General features: G+C 45.3%; 1 protein-coding gene across 6 annotated transcripts in view; it reads left to right on the forward strand.

The window, feature by feature from the left end:
• Foxn3 (forkhead box N3) overlaps positions 1-21,156 on the forward strand; it is a 362,922-nt gene extending 341,766 nt beyond the window's left edge. For all 6 annotated transcript variants that reach the window (XM_076921433.1, XM_076921431.1, XM_076921434.1 and 3 more), the window contains 2 exons: positions 1,568-1,673; positions 14,494-21,156. In XM_076921433.1, the coding sequence (XP_076777548.1) occupies positions 1,568-1,673; positions 14,494-15,040 (653 nt within the window). In that variant the 3' untranslated portion in view covers positions 15,041-21,156. The remainder of the gene's footprint in view (positions 1-1,567; positions 1,674-14,493) is intronic.
• Positions 21,157-23,780: the final 2,624 nt, after the last annotated feature.

Consider the following 23,780-nt stretch of genomic DNA (forward strand, 5'->3'; position numbering starts at 1 on the left):
TAGGCAAGCATTCTGCCAACTGAGCAACATTCTCAGTCCTGAAAACTCTTAGAAACCTAAAAATGATGAAACATGCATGTGTTAACAATTTGTTTCATAAAAAGGTATTGTTTGCAAATAACATGGGTTTTAAATTTTGACATCTACACTGGTTTTCATTTTTAAATGTATAATTTTCTAGCATTTCATTGTTGTTTCTTTGAAAGGGCACTGTTTATCCACCCCTCTTCAGTATATGCCAGGATTATAGGGAGCAGAAGAGGTCTAGAATATTCTTTAGAAAGCAGGATAAACATTTGGGGATTTCCACAGTATCACACAAGAAGGAAGGTAGGGGCCCTCATTTGCAAAGCTCACCTGGTCCCATAGACACGTGGCTGGTATCCATAGATGCAGCAGGAGCTAGAGACTTTAACTTACGCTAGTTGAAGCTACTGTTTAAAGGTAAATAAAGGTCAGACGCACAGGACTCCCCATAATGTAAATTCCGCACAAGATCTTATGGTTGCTGGGGGAGGGGGGGGAGGGGGGGCGCCAGGCCCTGATTGTACAGAAGCCAGGGCTTGTGGTGGTCAGCCCATCCCTCCAGGCAGCCCTGGGAAAAGGCAGATCCCTGTGTGAGCTTGGAATGTGGAGAGGCAGAGCCTTTCAGATAAGGATTTGACTGTGATTTTTTTTTTTAAGCTGTTTTTTTTTTGTTGTTTTTTTTGTTTTTTTTTTTGTTTTTGTTTTTTCCTATTTTAGATGAAGGACAAATAAATAGATATTCCTAACCTTTAACCAGATCAGGCATGAGAAGTGTAATCGTTGGGTCATCTGCAGGCCCATTGTAGTCTTGGTGACATTAAATGTTCTTGGGGAAAGACCAAAGATAAGCAATTTTACTAACAGATGTAGGAAATCTCATTTTGTTCTGTTTTGGGTGGGTGAGCAAGTACGCGTTCATGCATGGCGTGTACATTGTGCACATGAGTGTGTGCCGCGTGTTTTGAGCAAGTGACTATTCGAGCAGGTGTGCTTGTGCACCCTCCTCTGGATGCCAGAGCAGGCCATAGGGTCTTCCTCTGTCACTGTCCACCGTGCTGCCTTGAGAAGTCTCCTGCTGAATCAGAAGTTCGCTGGGCTGGGCTTGTCGCCTGTGAGCTCTCAGCCCCGCTTTACCCAACTGCTAAGAATCCATACTGTGGTCCCTGTGCTCATAGAGCAAGCACCGTTAACCACTGTGCCTTCTGTCCCCAGCCTGGATGTCTGTTTGTTTTTCTTTCTTTCTTTTTTTTTTTTTTAACTCAAGTTTGATTGATTCTTTTTAAAATAGAAGTATCAATCATTTGTAAGCTATCGCTGACTCTGCTTATACATTGTCTTTCTTCCTGTCTTGTTCTCTGTTCCCCTCTGCCTCTGTGTGTCTGTGCGTGTGCACACAGGAGCACATGTGCGTACACACTTGCACACATACCTGCTCTGCCCCCTCCCTTCTCTCTTTCAAAATTGCTAAATTCTTTACAGTTGAATTCACCCTGACGTGTCTTTTTGTTTTTTTTTTTTTTTTTTTTTTTAACTTTTCTAGTTTCTCCAGGAGTGATACAAAATGGAGCAAGGGTTCTGAGCCGAGGGCTGTTTCCTGGCGTCCGACCATTGCCAATCACCCCCATTGGGATGACGGCAGCCATAAGGTAAGAAAAGAACCTGCTGGGCAGTCTGCCTGGGTAATGGGAAGATCTCTCTGTCCCCTGGGGTCCTCAAATACTTTGTTCTCCGATGTTTGTACACCCATCCAAACACCCTCATCATTGTCCTTTCCTGTGAGCAGACGAGGTATGTCTAAGGGGTTTTTTTCTTAAGTAACAGGGCAAAATTGGTGAGAAGTCAAGGGTAAGCAGTTGATGGCTGGGCATTGGATCCCTCTGTTGCTCCCCATCCTGTGACCCTGGGATGGTGTCTCATCTCTCCGGACCCGCCTCAGTTCCCTCATCTGTGAGACTTCATGTCTGTATGGAGGGGTGTTGTAAAACATGCAAAATTGCTTGTGAAATATGATTTGGTAAGGGGGTCTGTGAACAGCAGGGGTGTCATTTCCCAGTCACTGAGAGTCAGGGCAGGGGACACCGAATGAGCTCTTCTTTGGGTGATTTCTTTCCTCCATCTTCCTCCTCATCTCCATCAGCAACCCCGAGGTCGAGTCCACCTCTGGCTTCAAACCCTTACATGCAGCGTGACAGTCTCCTGGTTCTCTTCTTGCCCACCTATCAATCACTCACTACCTTAATCAGTTTCTTAAACCATGACTCCTGGGCTACCAGAAGCTCTCTCCACGACTCCCTCCACATCCTCCCGACAACCCCACCCCGCCTTTCTCCTTGAGCTAAGTGTGTTCAATGGCATCTTAGTTTCTTTTTTGTATTGTTGTAATAAAATATTCTGACCAAAGCAATGTAAGGGGGAAAGGCTGGTAGTTAATGGGCATGATCCATCCTGACGGGGAATCAGAGCAAGAGGAGCCTGAAGCAACTGTCACATCACAGTCAGGATGCAGGGAGGGGGGAACACCTGCTGTTGTTCAGCTCAACACCCTCTGCCCAAAGAACAGCACTGCCCATTGTGCACCAACCCCTCCCCTCTACCCTTCAAGATATTCCCCATTGGCATGCCAAAGGGCCTGTCCCCCAGGAATTGTGGATTCTGCCTAGTTGACAGCTAATACTGACCATCACAGGCAAATACATCCACGACCTGCATGTCTTACTCTGTGGAGTCTTCTGTAGATTTCCCTCAGTGTTCAGATTCCTTCAGAACACTTTCCTAAAAGCGCCCACCAACATGAGCTTCAGATGTGGCCCCCTTTGGAGTATACCCCTGTGTGTATTTTCTCTTCTCAGGGGCTTGATGCTGAGGGTGGGACTAGGTCTTTCTCAGCTGACCAATCAGGGCAGACTGAGCCTGCTTGCTTGCTAAAGACCTTCCTCCCCTCAGCTTCATCCCTTTTTCCTTTTTTTTTTTTTCCCTTCCCACACCTGAGTCATGGCTTACTTTGCAGTACTTCCTTTTCTGTTCTCATAACATACCATGGCCTAAAGTGACTTAGAGAAGGAAGGATTTGTCATAGTAGTCATCGTGTGGGGACACATGGCCATGGGAGCAGGAAGCTGACTTGTTATCATCTCTCTCCCTCTCCCTCTCCCTCTCCCTCTCCCTCTCCCTCTCCCTCTCCCTCTCCCTCCCCCCCCCCACATACATACACACACACACATACACGAAATAGCAGATATTGTCCAAATATGGTCCTGTACCAGCCCAAGCTCCTCAGATTTCCAAAGAAGCTGGGGAGGGGTGTGCAGTAGGCTCTGTAAGCCTGGGGACATTTGCTTGTGGTGCCTGCTCTCTTTTAGGGTGACCACCGGCACCACGGTGGGCATACAGCTGTGTGCACATTTGCAGATTCTGCAATGCCCAAGACTCAGCAAGATGTGTGACTGGGAGAGAAGTCTCCTGCTCACTCCCTTTCATCATAAAATTTAAGTCTGGTCACCTGCCACTTGAACCTAAACTCAACCTGTGCTTGAGAAATCAGTCCAGTGAAGAATAGACTCCTGAATGTCACCCACCAGAGCACAGGACAGTGAGTGCCTGAGGGTCCTGCAGGTGTGCAGGTGTTCACCTGAGAGAGTCACTAGCACCCACTACAGGCCAGTGTCTGCCTCTCCTTTGCATGACAGGATTTCTGTGTAATTCTAAGCACTTCCCAACTTAACTGAAAATATTTGTCTTTCAGGGATTTTTTCCCCCCTCTACTGAGTGGCAAAGGCCGTGTTTGTTTGTCTTGAGTCTGAAACTGTTATTGACATAGATGAAGTGTTACTTTTATTAGCTGATCGTTACACAGCTTGTATTTGCTGGGTTCCTTTGCATATAATTATGATGCGAAACCTCCTCGTAAGAGCATCTGTCAATAGTGTAATTGACTCGACCGTGTTGACTTTTTACTCAATAACCTCCAAGATTGGCCCATCCTTAGACATCGGAAAGCTGCTTATCTTTAAATTTGCCAGGACGTAGAGTGCTCGGGGTGCATCCCCTCGGTACTGTTCATCTGGGCACAATGCCTGCTTCTGCTACTGCTTTCCCAGAGGAAATCCCGGCATGGGTTCCACCAAATGGATGGAGCTGGACATGTCTTTGGAGGAGTGCCTGCCTGATGTGCGTGAGGCTCAATTCCTAGCGTGACACACACCTATATGAGAGAGATTCCATTTAATGGAGCACGTGATCACAGACCTGGGAGAAGAGGGGGGTTCTTCCCACTTAGTGCCATGAGCTGCCTCCCAGATAGGGAGGTCACAGCTCTGAAACATTTTAGTTCTAATTTCAGAGTCCTTTTTTAAATACAAAAAGTTCTTTTTTTAATTTTTAATGTGTGTGTGTGTGTGTGTATTTTGCCTTCATGTGTTGCCCACTGGAGTGTGAAGGGTGTCATCTCCTAGAGCTGGATTTAAGAACAGTTGTGACCCACCATGTTGGTACTAGGAACTGAGCTGTGGTCCTCTGAGAGAACATGGAGTGCTCCTAACCACTGAGCCATCCCCAAGCAACCTTTTTTAAACTGTTATGTGTCCGGGGATAGGGGAACATAGAAGTCAGGGCGGTGTGCAGGAGCCCGTTTCCTCTCCGTACTGTGTGAGTTCCAGGGATTGTGTTCCCAGAGATTCTCAAGCTTAGCAGCAACTGCCTTTACCAGCTAAGACATCTCACTGGCCCTTCGGGGCCACCCCGATGAAAAAGACCTAACTCCCCCGTTTTCCCACAGAATTGAGAGAGTGGGTATGGGGTGAGCGCGTGTAGGGCAACAGTGTCCATAAACCATGCAGAGAAGCTCAGAAAACAGATTCCTGGGTGTGCCTCTGAGAGTCACACAGAGACCTGTATGGGCCCCGTGCACTATTGAGTTTAGCACAGCTGTGAGCCCTGCAGATCTAGTGCGGATGTTTACAGTTAATGTGAAGAGCCCCATACCCTCCCAGGTCCCCTTCCCACGCACCAGAGGCTGGGTCCTCAGGAGGTGACTTTAGCTGAACCCCTGCCACCTTTCCTGCAGGGCAGACTTGTGGTAAGGTCACCAGCTTTAAGGAATGATGCAAGTCTAACCCTCGGCCCGCAGCACTGTGAGGAAGTGCCCTGTAGTTACCAGGTGAGGCCGCTTGATTTTATTTGGGTCTCCAGAACCTTACTTGAATACATTTCCAAGGCAACAGGAAACAAGCCAGTCATTGCTGCCAGTCGCACCACCAGTTCCTGCCAGATCTGCTCCAGACCAGTCACTTGGAGGTGTCCCGAGGGTGTGGCGTTGATGGATCCTGAAGACAGGAGCAGAGGGATCTCTTCTCATACTGTGTTGTGTTGTTGTATTTTGCAAGACCAAGCAGCTGTTGTCTTTTGTCTCTGAAACTGTGACCTTCAGTGGTGGCTTCAGAACATAATATTAAATTATACATGTTGGGGACAATGGCATCTTTAATCCCAGCACTCAGGAGGCAGAGGCAGGCAGATCTCTCAGTTCTAATACAACCTGCTCTACAGAGTAAGCTCCAGAACAGCCAGGGCTACACAGAAAAACCCAGTCTCTCGGAGGGAAAATAGGGTTTGAAGCAGGAGAAAATATTAAAAGGTGAAGTAGAGAAAGAATCCAAAGAAAGCCATCAGAAAGAACACTCCAGTCTCTCCTGGGCCTCGTGTCCCAGCAAGAGTCTTTGCCCATCTCCTCTCAGGCCCACTGATCAGTACCCACTGGGGCACTCTTTGTATCTCTGGTCCTTGGCGCTGACTAGATGTCTTTGGAAGTCCTGGTGGTTCCTTTCTTCCCCCTGTATCTGAAAATCCTCAGCTCCTGCAGATTCTGAGTAGGCCGCTAAATGTGGGAGGGTTCAGGATCTTTCCTGTTTGTGGTCTGTGAGCTCATGCGTGGAAGCTGTGTTTATTTGTCACTGTCACCTTGGATGTCACTGTAAGACAGAAATGCTGGAGTTGTTGACCCCAAGAAGTGGCTGGACTCTTTTCCTTGCTGCTCCTCAGATGGGACTCTAGGGCTAAATGAGCCTTGAACTTTATCTTGCAGATGAGGTTCAGGTAGAATTAGGCTGGGTTCCATGACAACTGTAGGAAAAGACCACGAACCCAAAGTTCTGGCTTCTGCCTTCTGGAGAACTTGACACTCGGTAAGATAGAGTTCTCTAGGCAGCTTTTATGAAATGATTATTGCCTGCCTTTCTTCTTCAGTCAGGCTGCACTCAGACTCCCTCCACCCCCTCCCAACACCCCCCCCCCACACACACACAACCTTAATGTTCTGTGAATGTTTTGTCTGATTGGATGTCTGTGTGCCACATGTGTGCAGTGCCTACAGCTGCCAGAAGAGAACCCCAGGTTCCCTGGAACTGGACTTACAAATGGTGGTGAGCCATCATGTATGTGCTGGGAATTGAACCTAGGTCTGCAGGAAGAAGAGCCAGTGCTTTTAACCACCGAGATGTCTCTCTAGCCCCTTCATTCTCTACTCTGGGAGCTACCTTTTTTTTTTTTTTTAATTTGTATGCAGAATCCACCACCCAGTATAAACTGCTTTGTCCTTATGTTAGGTAACTATAATCTATTTTTTTATTCAAAAGGTTTGATATGCATAAACAATATACTGTTCTGTTTTACATACCCTTGAAGGGGTTGTTTGTTTGTTTGTTTGTTTTGCTAGCTGATACAATATGTCTTCCAGCGTGCTTACTGAGGTTCATTTGCTCCAAGTAGCCGTTATGACTGAGTCATTTTTACTGCTGTGTAACGCTACACTGTGTGACTGTCTCACAATCTTTAAAAAGGAATTTGGATCATTTATGGTCATCTCACCAGCCCTTGATCCTAAATTTTTTAGGAAGACTTGGGCATGACGGTCCAAACCTTTAACCCCAGCACTAAGGTGGTAGTGAATTCAAGGCCAGCCTGGTCTACATACTGAGATTTTGAGGGGGGTGGGGTAGGAGAATATGTTATAATAATGACAAAATTCTGTCCAATCCTACTTTGCTATATTTTATCATTAACAATCCTTGAATTTCACTTCCCCCAAAAGAGTCTATCACCTTAAACTTACTGAAGTCTTTTCTAATATTTTCTTTACTATGATGAATTGCATAATAAATTTGCCCCCTCTACACAACACTTTGATTTCTCAGTGCTTACTTTGTTGACTCCTTGTGTTTTAACGTCTTGCTGGAGTTGGTATGCTGGTATCTTAGACTCAGATTTACCATATCGGATTTACTCGGATATGCCTCTGTCTCTCTAGCTCCATCCTTATCTGGCTTCTGTGTCAAGATTACGTTAGCCTCATAAGTTAAATTGAGCATTCATTCTCATTAATCACTTCCCCCATCCCTTTCTATATGAAATCTAATGTCTTTATTGCCGAATAGTTGATGGAGCTCATTTGCAAAACAGTGTGGTGCTAGCATTATCCTTACAGGATGATTAGTTGTTAGTGTAATCTGTGTAGTGATTATACGGTAAGTTGGGCTTGGTATTTCCTGTTGAGCTAATTTGGCAACTCTGAGAATCTGTCCATTTCACCTAAGTATACAAGTATCTTGGCATAAAGTTATTCTCAGTGTTTACTATCTCTTAAACTATCTTTCATAGCTATATAATGGATTTTTTTGAAATTTCATTTGTATCTTCTCTTTTTGCTTGTTAATGTTGACATTTTTTCTTCTGAAGTATCGTTTTATTTGATTAGCCCTGTTTAAGAATAAGTATTTTTGTTTATATGCATGTGTGTGTATATGTGTGTGGACCAACCACATAAGTGTGGTCCACACAGAGACCAGAAGAGGGCATCAGATGCCCTGGAGCTGAAGTTACCGAACACTGTGAGCTATTGCCTGGGAGCAGGGAATGGAACCAGGGTCCTCTGCCGGAGCAGCTCAAGCTCTTAACCACCTCTCCAGCTCCTTCTTTGGCTTTTACTATCTCTTTTCCCTTCTTTTTCCCTTCTGTTTTTCTTTGTGTAGATTGTATACCTTTTAAAAACTATTTTCTGTACAAAGCTTAACATTTTAATTTCCCCGCAAACCACAGCCTCGTTAAATCCCACGATCTTGCTGGCTTTTAGTCTCAACATTGTTCAGCACTGAGTAGTTTCTAATTTTCACTTTGATTTCTTCCATGACCTGTACATATTTTAGAAGTGTGTGAGTGAGTGTGTGTGTGTGTGTGTGTGTGTGTGTGTGTGTGTGTGTGACTTTCCAAATGTAGCTTCTTACTTTTCAGTTTCCACTTCAACATTCACCATGAACTTGAATGCACTCTGATGTGAGACTTCTTAGGAACTTGAGACATTGAAGCCTAGTCTGAAACATAATGGTCAAATATAGATAGATAGTATGTAGTTTAAGTGTTCTAAGTGTACTTTTATTTTTTAAAAAAAGGTGTCTTTTCCATTCTTTACTTGTTTGTGTATATGTTGACACCATATATATAATAACCTCTCTCTTCTCTCTGTCTGTCTGTGTCTCTCTCTCTCTCTCTCTCTCTCTCTCTCTCTCTCTGTGTGTGTATGTGTGTGTGTGTGTGTGTGTGTGTGTGTGTGTGTCTGAGAAGCCTGGTTGGTGCTGAGATTGATGTGTCAGAATCTCCCCATCATGCTGCGGGTTTGGCTATTTATTTCTTCTTGCAGTCCTCGGGCTGCTGGAGATGTGTTTGAAGCGGTTTTATTGGATGTACTCATATTGAGACCTGCTTCATCTCCCTGGCTAATAGAACATTTGTAGATTATGAATACTCTGTTAAAATGGCGTTTGCCTTAAAAACCTGTGGCTTTATTTCCTATGGCTGCAGCAGCATGACCCAGCTCTTCCAGGCTTTTGACCTTTCTTTGTCCTTTAGCTTTGTCCTGATTAACAGTATGGTTTTTTTGGTTTTGGTTTTTTTTTTAATCCAAAGGTGGACTACCTATGTCCACCTTTCTGGCTAAATGTGCACAAACTGTGTTTATCTTCAGAAGGTGGGAGGGAACTCCCCACTCTTCATTCCCCGTGTATGCAGGGTTTGGAAGTTACACATTCGACGGGAACATCTTAAAATGCTGATGATCAATACTGAATTTTTTGAATGTTTTCACTTTACTTCTCCCAAATGCTGAGCTAATTTGCCCAAATTCTTGGCTTCTGATTACCTTCTGTTTGTCTTTTAAGCTCACCATAACTGCAATTTGGTCACCGTTTGCTTATATCTTTGCTAATAGTTTCTTCCTAAACACCAGGCCTTCCTTTTGAGATCATGTTCCTGTTTCTCAACTTTAAGAAGTTCCTTTAATGAGGATCTGTTTGTAGTTAAAGCCTTGAGCTTGGGTCTGTTCCTTCTGTGAAGGTCTAAGCTGACGGGTGATTTTCCTTTTATCTTGAGAATGTTGTACACTCCTGTTTGCCGCATTTCCTATGGTCAGCTGATGTATCTCCGTACTCAATGGTATATTCTTTCTACCACTTCTACATCTCTTTGTTGCCCAGTGCTTGAAGTCTTGAGATGGCCAACAATAGTCCTGCCTCATCCTTCTGAGTAGCTGGGACTTCAGGACGTAGTGCCATCCTGCTTAGCTGTCCTTGGTGGTTTGGGTTAATTGGTTAGGTTATGTTGGTTAGTTGGCTGATTTCTTTGGGTTTCCTGTGACCTCAGTTGTTTGTTTCTTGGTTTAACTCTTTTGATTTGATAGTGATAGTTAGGCGTGGATTTCATTGTTTATCCTGATAGCATTTCTTGGCTTTTTGAATCTGTAAATGGGTACCTTTCTTCTGATCTAGAAAAATCAGTTCTCAGCCATTAATTCAGGTGTTAAGTCTTCCTGAGCTTTCTTATCCCACTAAAAGTCCAGCCCAATCTATGTAAATGTTCTTATGTTTGGGTTTTGGTTTTTGGTTTGTTTTTGGTTTGTTTTCTGAGACATAGTCTCATATAACAAAGGTTGACCTTGAGCTTTCCATATAGGTAAGGATGACCTTGAGTTTTAATCTCTATCTACCCAAGAGTTTGGATTATAGGCAGGTATTTTGAATAGGTATTTTGGAGCCTAGAGCTCATGGGTTGGGCTAGATTGCCTCTCTGTGAAGCCCCAGGGATTCCCCCCATGTCCAGTGCCCCAGCACAGGGATTCTATACAGACTCCACAGCTCCCCACTTTTACATAGATGCTAAAAAGGCTCTTAGGACCCGGCCACCCCCTCAGCACCAATGCCCAGTTTTTCTGCTCAACCCCTTCTCCATCATTCCCATCTCTTAACCATACTTGGCTACTGGGTGTATAATTTATTTTTCAGTCCTTAAGAGAGGGTCTTGTGGTATAGCCCAGGCTGGTCCAGAGCATACTACCCTTCTGCCTCAGCCTCCTGAACACCAGGGTTACAGGACTGGCTTACTTCCTGCTGCTCTTCTGTTTATTTTAAACACTGACCTCACACTCTGTTTTGTCTCAGCATGTGCAGTCTTTGTAGTTCGGGTTCTCTAGCTGTGTCTCTGTTCCCTCTCCAGCTTACAGTAGTGTATTTCCCTTGTGCTTAATGGTTTTTAAAATGATGAACCTAGGTTCTGTGCACACTAATTAGTTGGAATTCTCTGTGGTTGGATTTGAAGTGCATTCTTTCAGAGAAGATTTGCTTTTCAAACTTCTGGAAGCCTGGGGGGACGATGTCCATTTTAACTCCCTTAGAGCAACCATAAAATCCATGAAGCTGACAGAATCAGTTTTCCATCCCTGCTTCCCTTTCCTCCTCCATCAGTCTGGACTCTTGCCCCAGTCCTGGGGCAGGTATTTGTTCCAGGGAACATCTGGCTTCCTGATTGACCCATTGTTCACCTTCATTTTCAAACTATGCATCTATCTGTATGTTGGGGTAGGGAAGGGTGGATGCGCGTGTGTCTTTGTGTCCGCTAACACCTGCCTTGTTTTATATTGCTGTGAACGTGTATGATAATGCATGTGCATGAGTAGTACCCATCCAGAGGACAGCTCTGGTTCTCCGGTTCCACTAGGGTTCCCAGGATCACACTTAGGCTGTCAGGGATGCACAGCTTGGGTGTGCCAGCCCTCCCTTATTATCTAGTGAACTCAGGATGCCTAAAATCTGTAGATGCTCAGGATCTGACACCTTCTGTATTGTAATCAGAGAACCCTCTTCTTCACGTGCCTCCCTCGCCACCTGGTCAGAAGTGCAAGCCTCTAGCTTGGCCTGTGTCTCTTCTCGTGGTCACCTTTGTACAAAAACATTGCGCTGCCTGGGGTCCCCTGCTTCCATGGTTCTTATGTTAATTCTGTCTGCTTTTCATATTTGGCAAGGGGTCAGTCAATGCCTTGGGAAGGACTTCCGAAGAATGCCACTAGGTCCCATAGAGAACCCATGGGTACCAGGTAACCCATGCCATTTAAGTAGGAAGGAACAGATGATCCACTGTAGGGAAAAGCAGTAATTAGCATAGCCTGCACCTCAGCTTTTTAGTTACAAATGTCGATCATTTTTGGCTTGAACTACCTTGAAGTGTCACTTCCTTTATCTCCCATGTAGTCGACAAGAGAATGAACAACAGGTTTGAGATTCAGAGCACGTGGCTTCGTTGGGCCTGTGGTTTGAACTCCTAGGGGCCCGGTAAAATCAGGTGGCTTTCATTTATGCTAATCTGTGATCACTGTGAAGATCATGACTTATAAATTCAGCTGACGCTGAGAACTGCAGGCGTTTCCACTGTATCGCTTGTTAATAAGAATGAATGGTTTGGGGTTCTTGGTTTTGAGAAGGAGACTGTAGTTAGAAATGCACCTTCCAACATGTTCAGGATGGCTGATTTCTTTTGAGCATTTGGTGTCCTGTAATGACAACCCCTGCAGCAGGAGGCATTGCACCAGTTCAGTGCAGCTGGCCTACACCATCGTGAGTCACATGGCACCAAGTTATTAATAATTGAAGGAGCTTGTCACTCCCTGCAGAGTTTGGTGTGTAATTTATGGATTATAAACCCGTGCTGAAATCTCAGAGAAAGTTAATTTCATTAAGTAAGAATGAGATCCGGCTATATTCCAGTTCTCACAGCCTAAAGGTTCACCAGTGTGCCTGTCTTCAGCCAGAAAGACAGGCTGTGTTTGTGCTGGTTCTTTGCCTGCACGGTGCAGATCCTTCCTGGGACTTCGGGGAGATGTTCCAGTTGACTCATCTGGTTTTGAGAACCAGCAAGACTAGCTAGTACTCCACATGGGAGGGGTCTCGGGGCTCTCTGCACTTTTGTTTATCCGTTGAAGGCTGAGCTGGGTGATGTTCCAAGCCAGGTGTGGAATACTGTTAATAGCTGGGTATTTCTGTCCATAGCACAGATTCCAGGACTATGGGAAACCCCTCTTTTCTGCCCCCTTATCTACATGGGTTCTCCAAAACAGGTATCTACTTAAAGTAGTAAGTTATCTGGTGTGAAGTCCACCTCTCAGGGCTTCCTTCCTGACATTTCTCCATCCATCCTCAATGTCTTCATTAAAAGGAAGGAGAGAAAGCCTCGAGGAGCACTGCCCCTCAGCCAGACCCACTAGACAGCAAGTTAGGCCCTCGTCCTGCCTCTGTCCCAGCTCCTGGTTTTCTCTCCCCTGATGTTTGCTCAGCCAACCTGTGCTACTGACGTTGTCCTCAAGTCTGGGCCTGTTACAAAACATCAGGATTTGGAACTGGGAGATGCGCAACAGGCCTGACAACCCAAGAGGGAGCCCTATTACCCATGCAAAGGGAACGGGAGAGAAGGACTCTATGAAGTTGCCCTCTGACCTCCACATGTGTGCCCCACACAAACATCATTCACACACACAATGAATTTTTTAAAATAAGGGTTCATAAGGAAATTGATTTGTTAAAACCCAATCGTGGCCCAGTTCACTCGTCCAAATGTATTTGGGTTCCCCTAAGAAACCACTTACTACTTTAGTAGAAGTTTGCTTTTTATTTCATAGTATCTATGCTCAACACAAAAAGATCAGAAGAGGCACAGGTGGGTCATAGGTTTTTATTTGCTTTGATAACTGCTGAGAGCCAGCTATACAATTAATCACGTTTATCTGTATTCCTGTTATCCTCCCCAGTAATCTATGCCTGCCATGTCTGTGCACCCCGTACATAGCCACGAAAGGAAATCTACAGGGTGAGGGTGTGGAGGGAGGGCAGGCTCCAGGGCTCAGGGCTGCATCCTGAAGCAGGCCCATGATGGGTTCCTATCCTAGGACCTAACTTTGTCTTTATGCTGGATCCCCTCATCCTTCTGAGAGAAGGAGAAGGAAACTCTTCAGGTGATGTACACAGTGGCGGTGGGAAATGGCAGGGACCTCGTGGTGGGAAAGGAGAGTTAGGAAAAGACAGCAAGCAACCAGAGAATGACTTCCGAGCCAGCCTGGCCCACTGTCACCATTCTGCATCATCAAGCCATTTTTGCCAGAATATTCCCACCCACCCCCAGGTCCTTCTCCCTTTGGCTAGAAGTAACCCTGGCCTCCTGCATTCATCCATCCCTCCGGCTTTCACCTACCCGGAGCATTCACTGTCTGCCAGCTACATCAGGAAGGCAATGAAGTGAGCACAGTCACTCTCCCTACTGCAGTGAGGAGACATAAGGTGGTCAGTGGCCTCCCAGACATAAAGATACACGACACAAAAATCGATCCATGGCATTAGGGGTGCTGGGAGAGCTGATGTGAAGTCCCCGCAGGGAACCATGTTAGAGGGAATTGCAGGAGGGAGATGGTCCAGGTGGTGGAGCTGAAGGCTTATATTTTCAGTTTCAGTCCCAACTCTGCCCTACTCTGTGGCTTTAGTAAGTCACTTGGTAGCACTAATTTCTGATCCATGTAAAATAAGGAGTCAAACATGGTTATGGGCTCAGTAGGGCATCTGTTTGTGGGGAGCTCAAGAAACAGTAACTTACTGCCCTCTCTTCCATGATCCAGCCTCGACTTCTGTTTTATTCACTGCAGCCCTGGGTCCTCTCTGAGGAGACGCCCCTCTCTCACATGCTCAGTGATTGGCAGATTGAGTGAATGACTGTCATCAGAAGACAGACTCTTTGCCACGTGTTGTATTTAGTCTTCTGATAAATACAGCAGTTTCAGAAGAGAATATGTCTTTGTGTCTGAGGTGCCCAGCCAGCATCTGTTGGTGATGTCTTGCTCCTCAGTGCTGGGGCTGGCTGGTGTATGAAAGATTCTGCCTGTCACCTCAAAAGTATTATTTTGACAACTCAGACACACAGGTTTGGTGAAGATGCCATTGGGAGTGTGTAGGAAAAACCCAGGAAAGGTAAGAGTGAGGATTGGCGCCCCATCTGCAAAGCTCACACACCTGTTAACCTTGTCTTGGAATTGCTAGCAAGGTTTGCAGGAGCCTAGATGCCCCATGTCTTCACCAGAGAAGATGTAATTTGTTGTTCCCTCTCCGTCTGCAGGAATAGCATCACCAGTTGCCGGATGCGGACTGAGAGTGAGCCGCCATGTGGCTCCCCAGTGGTCAGTGGCGATCCCAAGGAGGACCACAACTACAGCAGTGCCAAGTCCTCCAATGCTCGGAGCACCTCTCCCACCAGCGACTCTATCTCCTCCTCCTCCTCCTCAGCCGACGACCACTATGAGTTTGCCACGAAGGGGAGCCAGGAGGGCAGTGAGGGAAGCTTGCAGAGCCATGAGAGCCACAGTGAACCGGAGGAGGATGACCGGAAACCCAGCCAGAAGGAGGGCAAGGACGCCCTGGGGGACAGCGGATACGCATCCCAGCACAAGAAGCGCCAGCACTTCGCCAAGGCCAGGAAGGTCCCCAGCGACACACTGCCCCTCAAAAAGAGACGCACAGAGAAGCCTCCCGAGAGCGATGATGAGGAGATGAAGGAGGCGGCTGGTTCGCTCCTGCACTTGGCAGGGATTCGGTCCTGTTTGAACAACATCACCAATCGGACGGCCAAGGGGCAGAAAGAACAAAAGGAAACCGCAAAAAATTGAAACAAGTCTCTGATTTGTTTGAACTTATGGCCATTTGGTTTCAGCATGTCAGGAGATTTCTAATGATTTGTGGCAATATCAACAATTTTTTTTCTTTTTCTTTTTTCCTTTTGTTGGTTTGGTTTTCTTTTCTTTCTTTCCTTTTTTTGTTTTTTTAATTTGCCCCCCACTCCTTTGTTTTTGGACCCTTAAGAATTTTCTGTTTAAAGGAGATTGAAGCCATAGAAACTCATATTGACACTCAGCCGTTTTACAAAAGCTTTTCTTTATCTGAATACAAAAATCGAAAGAAAAAAAAAAAAGCCAAAATTAACCATTGCTTTCTGCAGCCTGTCAGAAACCTGTGGCTAAACCCACAGAGATGTCCATGTTAATGCCACAGGGACACTCATGCTCCACCTAGGGGGCACGCAAACAGAGTCATTGCTGCTCAGCCCAACCCTTAGGTTTGAAAACTCAGTTGTGTTTGGAGTGAGGCTGGGAAGCTATTGCAGAGACTGAAGAGCACGTGTCCCCTGGGAACAGACTGTCCTCTAGGGGTAACCCCATGCTCTGACCCTGGCACCCCACCGTACCAGAAGTGCCACCGGCATTGCTGTGTGGCAAGCCCAGGATCTACTTGCCAGTCCTCTGTGCTTCTTAACCTTGAGCCTGGTAACACCTCCCAGGGTGACCACCACCAGACTGTTCAGGTGTATTAAGTGTCAGTGACTGAGGAGGGGAAACAGGGATCATTGGAACCTCTGAATTCTGCTCTATGTTAAATTAAGAAGACGTTCCAAAAGCCATAAGCCTGAAGGTTGGTCCTGTGTGACACAGAAAGCAGGCTGTGCCCTCTTAACTGCCCAAGGAAAAGCAATCATGCCCAAGAAATGACAGTAGCTGTTAAGAAAGGAAAAATGGTACAGATTTTTTCCTACTAAATAATCTGATTCAAGTGGGGGGGAGGGTGCTACAGAAACTGCCATTAGTGTTATGGTGTCTTTATGAGGTTAAAGGCACGCCAATGGATTCAAAAAAGCAAAAAGAAGACAAACAATACAACTCCTGTACTGTCCTCAAAAAGGGTTTGCAATTAATATCAGTACTCATTTTTGCAACAAGAAAATAAGAAAAGATCAGTGATTTTCACATTCAGCCAGTGCAGCCAGCAGAAATTTCTGATCCACAAATGCATGGATTTCTTTGAAGAAAAAAAAAAAAAGAAAAAGAAAAAAAATCACAAAAACAAACTTTTTTTTATTCAAAAATAACAAAGTTCTTGTAAGGTAAATGATGTATTTAGCATGAAGCATGAATTATTTTCATATAAATATAGAGAATAGAGAGAAGACTATGCCTCTGATTTTTAAGCCCTTAAACTTAGAGGCCCTTCGTTCTTTTTTCCTTCCTTTTTTCTTTCTTTTTTTTCTTTTTTTTTTTTTTTTTTTCTTTTTTCTTCTTCTTTTTTTGTTGTCGTTGTTTTTATTTTGTTTGGTTTTTTGAAGCAGGTGTTTAAGGTTTAACCTTCTTCAGGGACAAATTCTGACTGTTGGGGAACTTACTCTGCAATATAAATTTATCTTCATGCTCTGGTAGGGGCTTGGATGGTTGAGCTCTATACTGCCTTGTCTGCACTCAGCCCCGACCCCCTCTGATTCTCTACTGAAGAGTGTGTCCTTCCCTATGTCTGTATGTGTTTAACACGACGCAATAATTCGAGGGCAAACTTAGTGTGTACGATAGAATCAAGAGAGTTATGGGCCGCTTACTTGAGGAAAATCATTACCGTGATTTGGTTCTAGGAAAAAAGGCAGTGAATAATTATGCAAATTCACCAGAAGAAGGGGAAACATGCTGACGGGCCTTACTGGGTGAGGGTGAGAGATGGGTACATGGGTAGGAGGAAGTGATCAAGGGGTTGGATGGAGCAGTCCCGAGCATTCTTCTGCGCTGGTGTGATTTCGCCGCAGTGAGAAGGGGGCTGGCCATCTCTGCCATTTCAGCACAGAAACCACCTTGGGACTTAAGACCACCTAGATAGTGAGAGCTGAGTAACAACCAGACCATGTCACACAAGCCAGAAACTCCAGTTACCTTTGCCCAAAAAAAAAAAAAAGTTTTTCCTTGAGGTCTAAAGAGAAATACCTAAAACAATACGGCCTCCCATCCAAATGGAGGGAACTTTTAAAAACAAAAACACTACTGTGGCTCAGGGTCAGATGTTTGGGAGAGAGAGGAAACTAAAGTGACCTTGAACTCTTAGGACAGTTGTGGGCCTTGAACATTACGGCCACCTGTCAGGTACCATGGCAACCTAGGCAGCTTGGAAGGACAGGAACCTGGAAGGTTATCCGGTGCATTTCCCCCTACCTAACCTGAGGGCAGCTTTTGGGTGGGTGGGTGGGGGTCTCCCACTTTAGGGCAGGCTAGATTTACCCCCACGTGGCCCACAGCCTGGGCTGTCTCACCATGGAGGTTCAGGGTTAGATGAGAGCACAGGTGTGTTCTCCACAAACCTCTGACATCCCACAAGCCATCCACAGCTCTGGAACCCTGAGCCACGCTTTGATCTCTGCTGTCACCTTACCAAGTCCAAAAGACCCCCACCCCCACCCCCACGATGTTTAACCCCAGACCTGAAGGTAAAGGTAGGCACTCAGCACTGTTTCTGGCAGGGGACTTCTTCCGATGAAAACCCCGCACGGGCTGTCTCCCCTCGTTTCATTTTTTTCTGAAGGGGCAGAGGCCTCTTTCAGAGATAACACGATGCAGTGTGTGTGTGATTTACTTTTCTGATCTCCCTGAGATCTGGAAAACTATCTTATACAAGTGTGTTCTGATCCCCAGAACCACTCCGTTTGCATAAATACCTCATCGGGCAGCTTTCTAAGTGTTATTTTCCTGAGCCTCCCTTGGCACCTCTGTTGGAATTTTCTGGAAGACTTGTTGGGGAAACTTTAGTAAGGGTACTTTTTTCTATTTTCCTTCTGTTTTGGGCCGCATAACACATTATGCGTAACCAAAACAATGGCTCAATTGTGTTTAACTCTGTATTTTGACTGTTGAGGCGAAAACCAAGTCATCAGTGTGTACATGGCTGTTTGTGGTGAAGTCTGCCGAATGAGGCTGTCCGTGTCCTTAACAAGCCAAGGGGCAGGAGGCACCCTCTCTTTCCCCTCCCCCAAGAGCAGTAGAGAATTTAAGCACAAGCCTATTTGTGAAAGAATATTTTGCTTAAGTGTAATTCACTTTAGTGTTGGACTTTCTTCCCAAGTGTCAGGTGTTCTTTTAGCTTTTAAACTAGCCTGTGTATCCATTAGTCTGACAGATCGCCTGAGCATCGTTAAAGGGATGTGGTGTGTTGTTTTGTTTTTTTTTTTTTTCCTTGCATTTCTCCTGTGGGGAGAAGTGGCGGTTCATGTGTCATTCCAGTATCTCACGTACTCACACGGGGCGGGGGAGGGGGGTGGGGAACTATAGCAATATTTACAGATGCTTCAGGAGCACATCGGCACCGTGACATCACAACTGCTGGCTGTCGGCCCTTGGACACATTTAAGAGAAGAGAGAGACTCGCTTTCTTTTCTCAGGTGATTTTCACGTCGACATTTTTATCCCGATCCTGACAGTCTTTCCTCGTTATCTAGTACTTTTTGGAAAGGGTCTGCACCGTACTTAGATTTTCTTTCTAATAGATCACCAAGCTCCTACTTCCCTCTGCATCTCCAGTCAGTATGTTTTTTTTCAAGAGTGAGTTATTTTGGTAACGCTGGCTCTCTGAAACTGAAGCTGAACCAAACCCACACTCGGATTGTGGTGTAAGGAAAGCGTGGTCAGGATGACTGGGGTAGGTCTCCATCTTGGGGCTGAGCCTTTGAAGGAGGAATGGGTTGGTGCCCTTTCCCAAGAGCGGGGGTTTTTCCTGTAGCGGCATTAGCATGTCTAGTGCTTCCTGTTCATAGCAGTTCCTGCCACGGAGCGTTGTAGAAGGACTGTTGCATCCAGTGGTGCCCGAGCAAGAGATGGGGTGGTTTTGGTGCCTAGAGTCCCAACACAGCAGGCCCGTGGGCAATGTCCCAAGCCACCAATTTGGGTTTTATTAATGCCACTCCAACCTCTAGACTCTCTCTTGGGGGGGTGGACAAGCCTATGACATGATGCCAGAGTTAGGGACAAGTGATCGGAACGGGAAGTTTTCCCATATACGGGATTAGACTAAATTCAGTGTGATTTCTCTTTCCCCTTTCAAACCTTATTCAAGTTGGGACTGATTTCTTTCTGGTGGATCACAGCTGCCCAGATGTGTAGATTGATCTCTATGTTCTATAGAGAAGTCCTTTTCTTTCATCTCCAGCAGGGTTTTTGTTTTTATTTTATTTTTATTTTTTGCCACCAAAAGAAAACATTGGAACCTATGTCCCCTCTTGATTGTGACTTTCCAGTGTTGACAGTTCAGTTCTTTGTGTTGTAGGTCCCAGCCCACCAGTACTATATCAAACACTGTTAGGCACATGATACAGCACTGTGATCTAATTTAAATAATACTTTTTTATTATTTATACTACTATATATAATATACATCAACACTTTTGCTATATAACCTAAGTGATAAACCCCTTTTTTTTTTTTTTTTTTGGTTACCTGTCAGACTCTAGACTTTAGTTTCTATTGCAGTTAACACAGTTACAGAATTGTAATGGTGTCTTGTTTTTTTGTTTTGTTTCTTTTTCTTTTTCTTTTCCTTTGTGACGGAATGTGTAAATCAAAGTATATACATTGTGTGGTGTTCCCGTTTCTTGGGATGTCATGAGGAGTTACACACAGCATTCAGTGTTCTGTATAGACCTGCCCACCTTTGTGAATTCATCTGTTAACTCCTCCTCCTTTGAGAGCGCGCCAGCCATGGTGGCGAACTCCCAGCGTTCTCTCTCCTGCTGGCTATTCTTGAATTAAGCACAGACTCATCCACTCGGTTGCTTTATCATGAATAAGTGGTGTGACTTGGTCACTCTTCTGCCCTTCAGCAAACAAGTGCTAGCTTCACTGACCAAAAATTAAGGAAGGAAAACACCATTTTAAAAATGATCCACCTTTTCATGGCCGAGACGGATGTTAGTCTACGGTGCTGCCTCGTGCTGTCGAGCCTCTGGAATGAGCCCGCTGTGGACTGACCACTTCTGTCTTGCTGTGGGATGCTCACAAGTACCCTTCCTGTCTCGTTAGTATTGGAATCAAGACGCTTTATTTGGAATCTATACAGCAGTGTTCCTCCACTGTGTTTCATTTGCAAAAGTAGAGAACATGCCTTCTCCACCCTTTTGCAAATAATTGATACTCCATATTGGATTCTCAAAAGACTTCGATATGGTGATCCTGTCAAACCTAGAAATTGTATTATCTTTTCATACCTGACTTCCCCATTTCTCCTGTTTTAGAGGAAACAGCACACTTTGGGTTATGGACACAGTCGCCATTTCTAGAGTATGTACATTGAAGCCATCCAAGGTCATAGCTGGCTCAGCCAGACTCCCTCCACTGACTCACCGCCTGTCCCGCCATGGTGAACATGGGGAGAGAAAAAGAATCTGTGTGTGTCTGGGAAACAGCTACATAAGATTTTTTTTTTAAACTACTCTGATTCTTTAACACTTCTGAGTTTTGTTCTAATTTTACAGAAAACAAACAAGACCACAATGATAAAACAGAAGACCACAAGGTTTGTGGCTAAATCTTGGGGTCACCCAACTTTCCCTGGCCAACAGGTCTACATGGCCAAATTAACTTACAAGAGTAATAATTTCTTCAGAAGCCAATTTTTTTTTCTGTATTTCTGTACAAAACTGCCAATATCATGAACAGAAGGGGAGAACCATGAAGGAGAAAGAAAATGATGTTTGGTGGTGTTTGCATTAGCCTACAGCAGCAGTGTGGAGATGGCTCCGTCAGCCGAGCTCCAGGGACTTGGTGTTGCTTGGGAGGGATCCATACAGCATTTTGCGTTCTTCATGTGTAATCATATTGCCAAAGACAAACTACTTCATCATTTATTGTAAATAACACTTCCCCAGACCTACCATAAAGTTTCTGTGATGTATTGTCTTCCAGTTGCAATAAAAATTACTGAGTTGCATCAATTGAAGATAAGTATTGTGTGTTGTGTAAGCAATATCTCCATGTGCAAGTAAGCACTGAGCCATCGAAATATTTGTGGGCAAACGTGTGTATGTGTTAGCATGTAGTTTCTATTGCCCTACTTTAAGCTCCCAGGGGTGGGGTGGGGGGGACACTACCAGCCATCTCCCTGGTTCCCTTGGATTCATCCCTTGGATGAAAGACACACACACACACATTTTTAGTATGCTTTTTAGCTCAATGGTTGGGCACTTCTAAGCCTCCCATGGCTAACACACCCTTACCTTCACTCCCAGCTCAACACCTCTGAATCTGTCCTTGGCTTAGTTGCTCAGTTAACTTCTTACCTTCTCCTTGCTCAGTACCCTAAATCTGCCCTCAACTTGGTTGCATTTCCAATCTCCTGCCTGCTACCCCAGGCCCAGTCGGGGAAGCAGCCATGTCCACTCCACCCAAGATCTCACATGGCTGGTGGCTCTGACTCCCTCTGAAGCATGGCGAATCTTCTTTCCCTCTCCTGTACCTACTAGTCTGCTTTCAGGAACCTGGAAGTCCCACCTTTTCCACCCAGACATTGACTGAATCTTTATTGATCAATCAAGAACCATTGGAGACCTGGACCTTCAATGTTCACACACAGGTTCCTGACCAAAGCATCAGAACCACTCCCTACATGTATGTGTGCACTCAGGTGTGTGTGCATGTGTGTGCAGAGGCCAGAGGTTGATGTCTTCCTTGATAAATGTCCACTTTTTTAAAATGTGTATTATGTCTGGACCCACAGTAGCAGGTGTGTGCAGCTTCAGCCCGGTTTTAGGGTCGAAGCTGCCAGTCATACCCATGGTCACACATGTCTCCATTTTGATGGGAAATTGTTAAGTGTGCTGCAAAGCTACTTGTGCAGGACAAGCACAAAGCTCCTGCCACAAGCCATAGAACATGTGGTTAAGACCACTAGTCTTGTCTGGAAGTTACCAAATACTAAAATAAGGTTGCATTTCTGGGTTACCTGTCTAGTGATGACATCCCACCAGTCATTTAGGGTTTATATCTCCACTGTTGAGATACCCATTCCAGCCCACTACATACACATACCCTAGGAATCTCTTTTCTGTTATAATAAAACCAGCTATATGCAGCTGGGGAGAGAGGGAGACATCACATGGTAAGGCAGGAAGGGAGCGATTGAGGGCTAAATTTGTTCTTCATAACAGCCTCTTGTCCTGGGAAATAACCAGGTCCTCTGAGAACCGCATTAATATCTGCTGAGCGTGATGCCCCTTAGGACCTAATTATCTTCCACCAGGTCTCACCCATCTCTTAAAGGCTCTGCCACCCTCCTGGGGCTGGTAGTCCCAACAGATGAGTCTCTGTAGCACACACCCAAATCGGGTGACTTGGAGTCTGTCATCTCTGAGAAAGAAGGTGATGCTCTTTCTGGTCCCTTTCATGGTGGTTTTGACTTTTAGTGAATTTGCTTCTCCAGACTTGCACAGTATGTCTTCTGCCCTAAGCCATCTCCTGAGCCCTGAAATATCTCCCCAGCCCTGAGACATCCCATCCTATTATTTAACCTGGGCTTCACCAACAGTAAGTTGGACTAACCTCAACCACCACCCCCTGTAAGGTACCTCTGACCCCTAGGAATCTCAGGCTTTATCTCTTATCTCCCTCCCATCCTGGGTCACAGTCCAGGTAACAGTCCTGAATGGGAGGTAATTCCCAGTGTCCTTCTCCAAGGAGCCACCTCAGTGTCCTGTTTGGCCCATGTTGTTACCTTCTTGGAGTCTTTTTTATTGTTTGTGTGTGTTTGTTTTGTTTTGTTTTTTTAAGACAGGATTTCTGTGTAGCCCTGGCTGTCCTGGAATGTATTTTGTAGAGCAGGCTGGCCTCAAACTCCTAGAGATCCTCCTGCCTCTGTTTCCAAGTACTAGGATCAGAGGCGTGCACCACCATGTCCAGCACCATCTTGGAGTCTTGCTTTTCAGGGTCACCTTGAAAGTCACCATATGTCCTCCAGATTGCAGAGTCAATGTGTGAAGAGAGACATTATTGGGACAAAGAACAGGAGCCATTCATTCTGAGCCAAATCTGATGAATTAGGTAATTTTCCATGTTAGGTGACATTGAGGCCAACTCCAAGGAGGTAGCCTCAGAAAATAGCACATACAGTTTGTTGGGGGCCGACTTTTAGCAGAAAGCGGCTATCAGCTTTGCAGCCATCTTGAGCCATATACCCTGGCATGTGATTTGGATTACAATAGCCTACAACAGCTGAGCACACTCCGATAATCTTGGTTTAGATACCTTGGGTTCGTGAGATTAGAGGTGCGTGAGATTAGAGGTGTGTGAGATTAAAGGTGTGTGACTTAAGAGTATGACTTAGAAGTATAGAGATCAGAGTTAGAGACAAGACCTAAGGGCATGATTAAAGGTGTAACTTAGAGGCGTGGCTTAGAAGTGAGACATATAAAAGGCAGAGACAGAACAGATCAGAATTCAGACTGTAGAGGGATCATCAGACACAGGAGACTATAGAGGGAGAATCAGACAGGAGACACTTAGAGGAAGAGAGACTGAAGAATAAACAGGATTGAATCACACCCTGTCCGGTCTCCATTCTTTG

Source organism: Arvicanthis niloticus, chromosome 23 (assembly GCF_011762505.2).
Source record: "Arvicanthis niloticus isolate mArvNil1 chromosome 23, mArvNil1.pat.X, whole genome shotgun sequence".
Lineage (NCBI taxonomy): Eukaryota > Metazoa > Chordata > Mammalia > Rodentia > Muridae > Arvicanthis > Arvicanthis niloticus.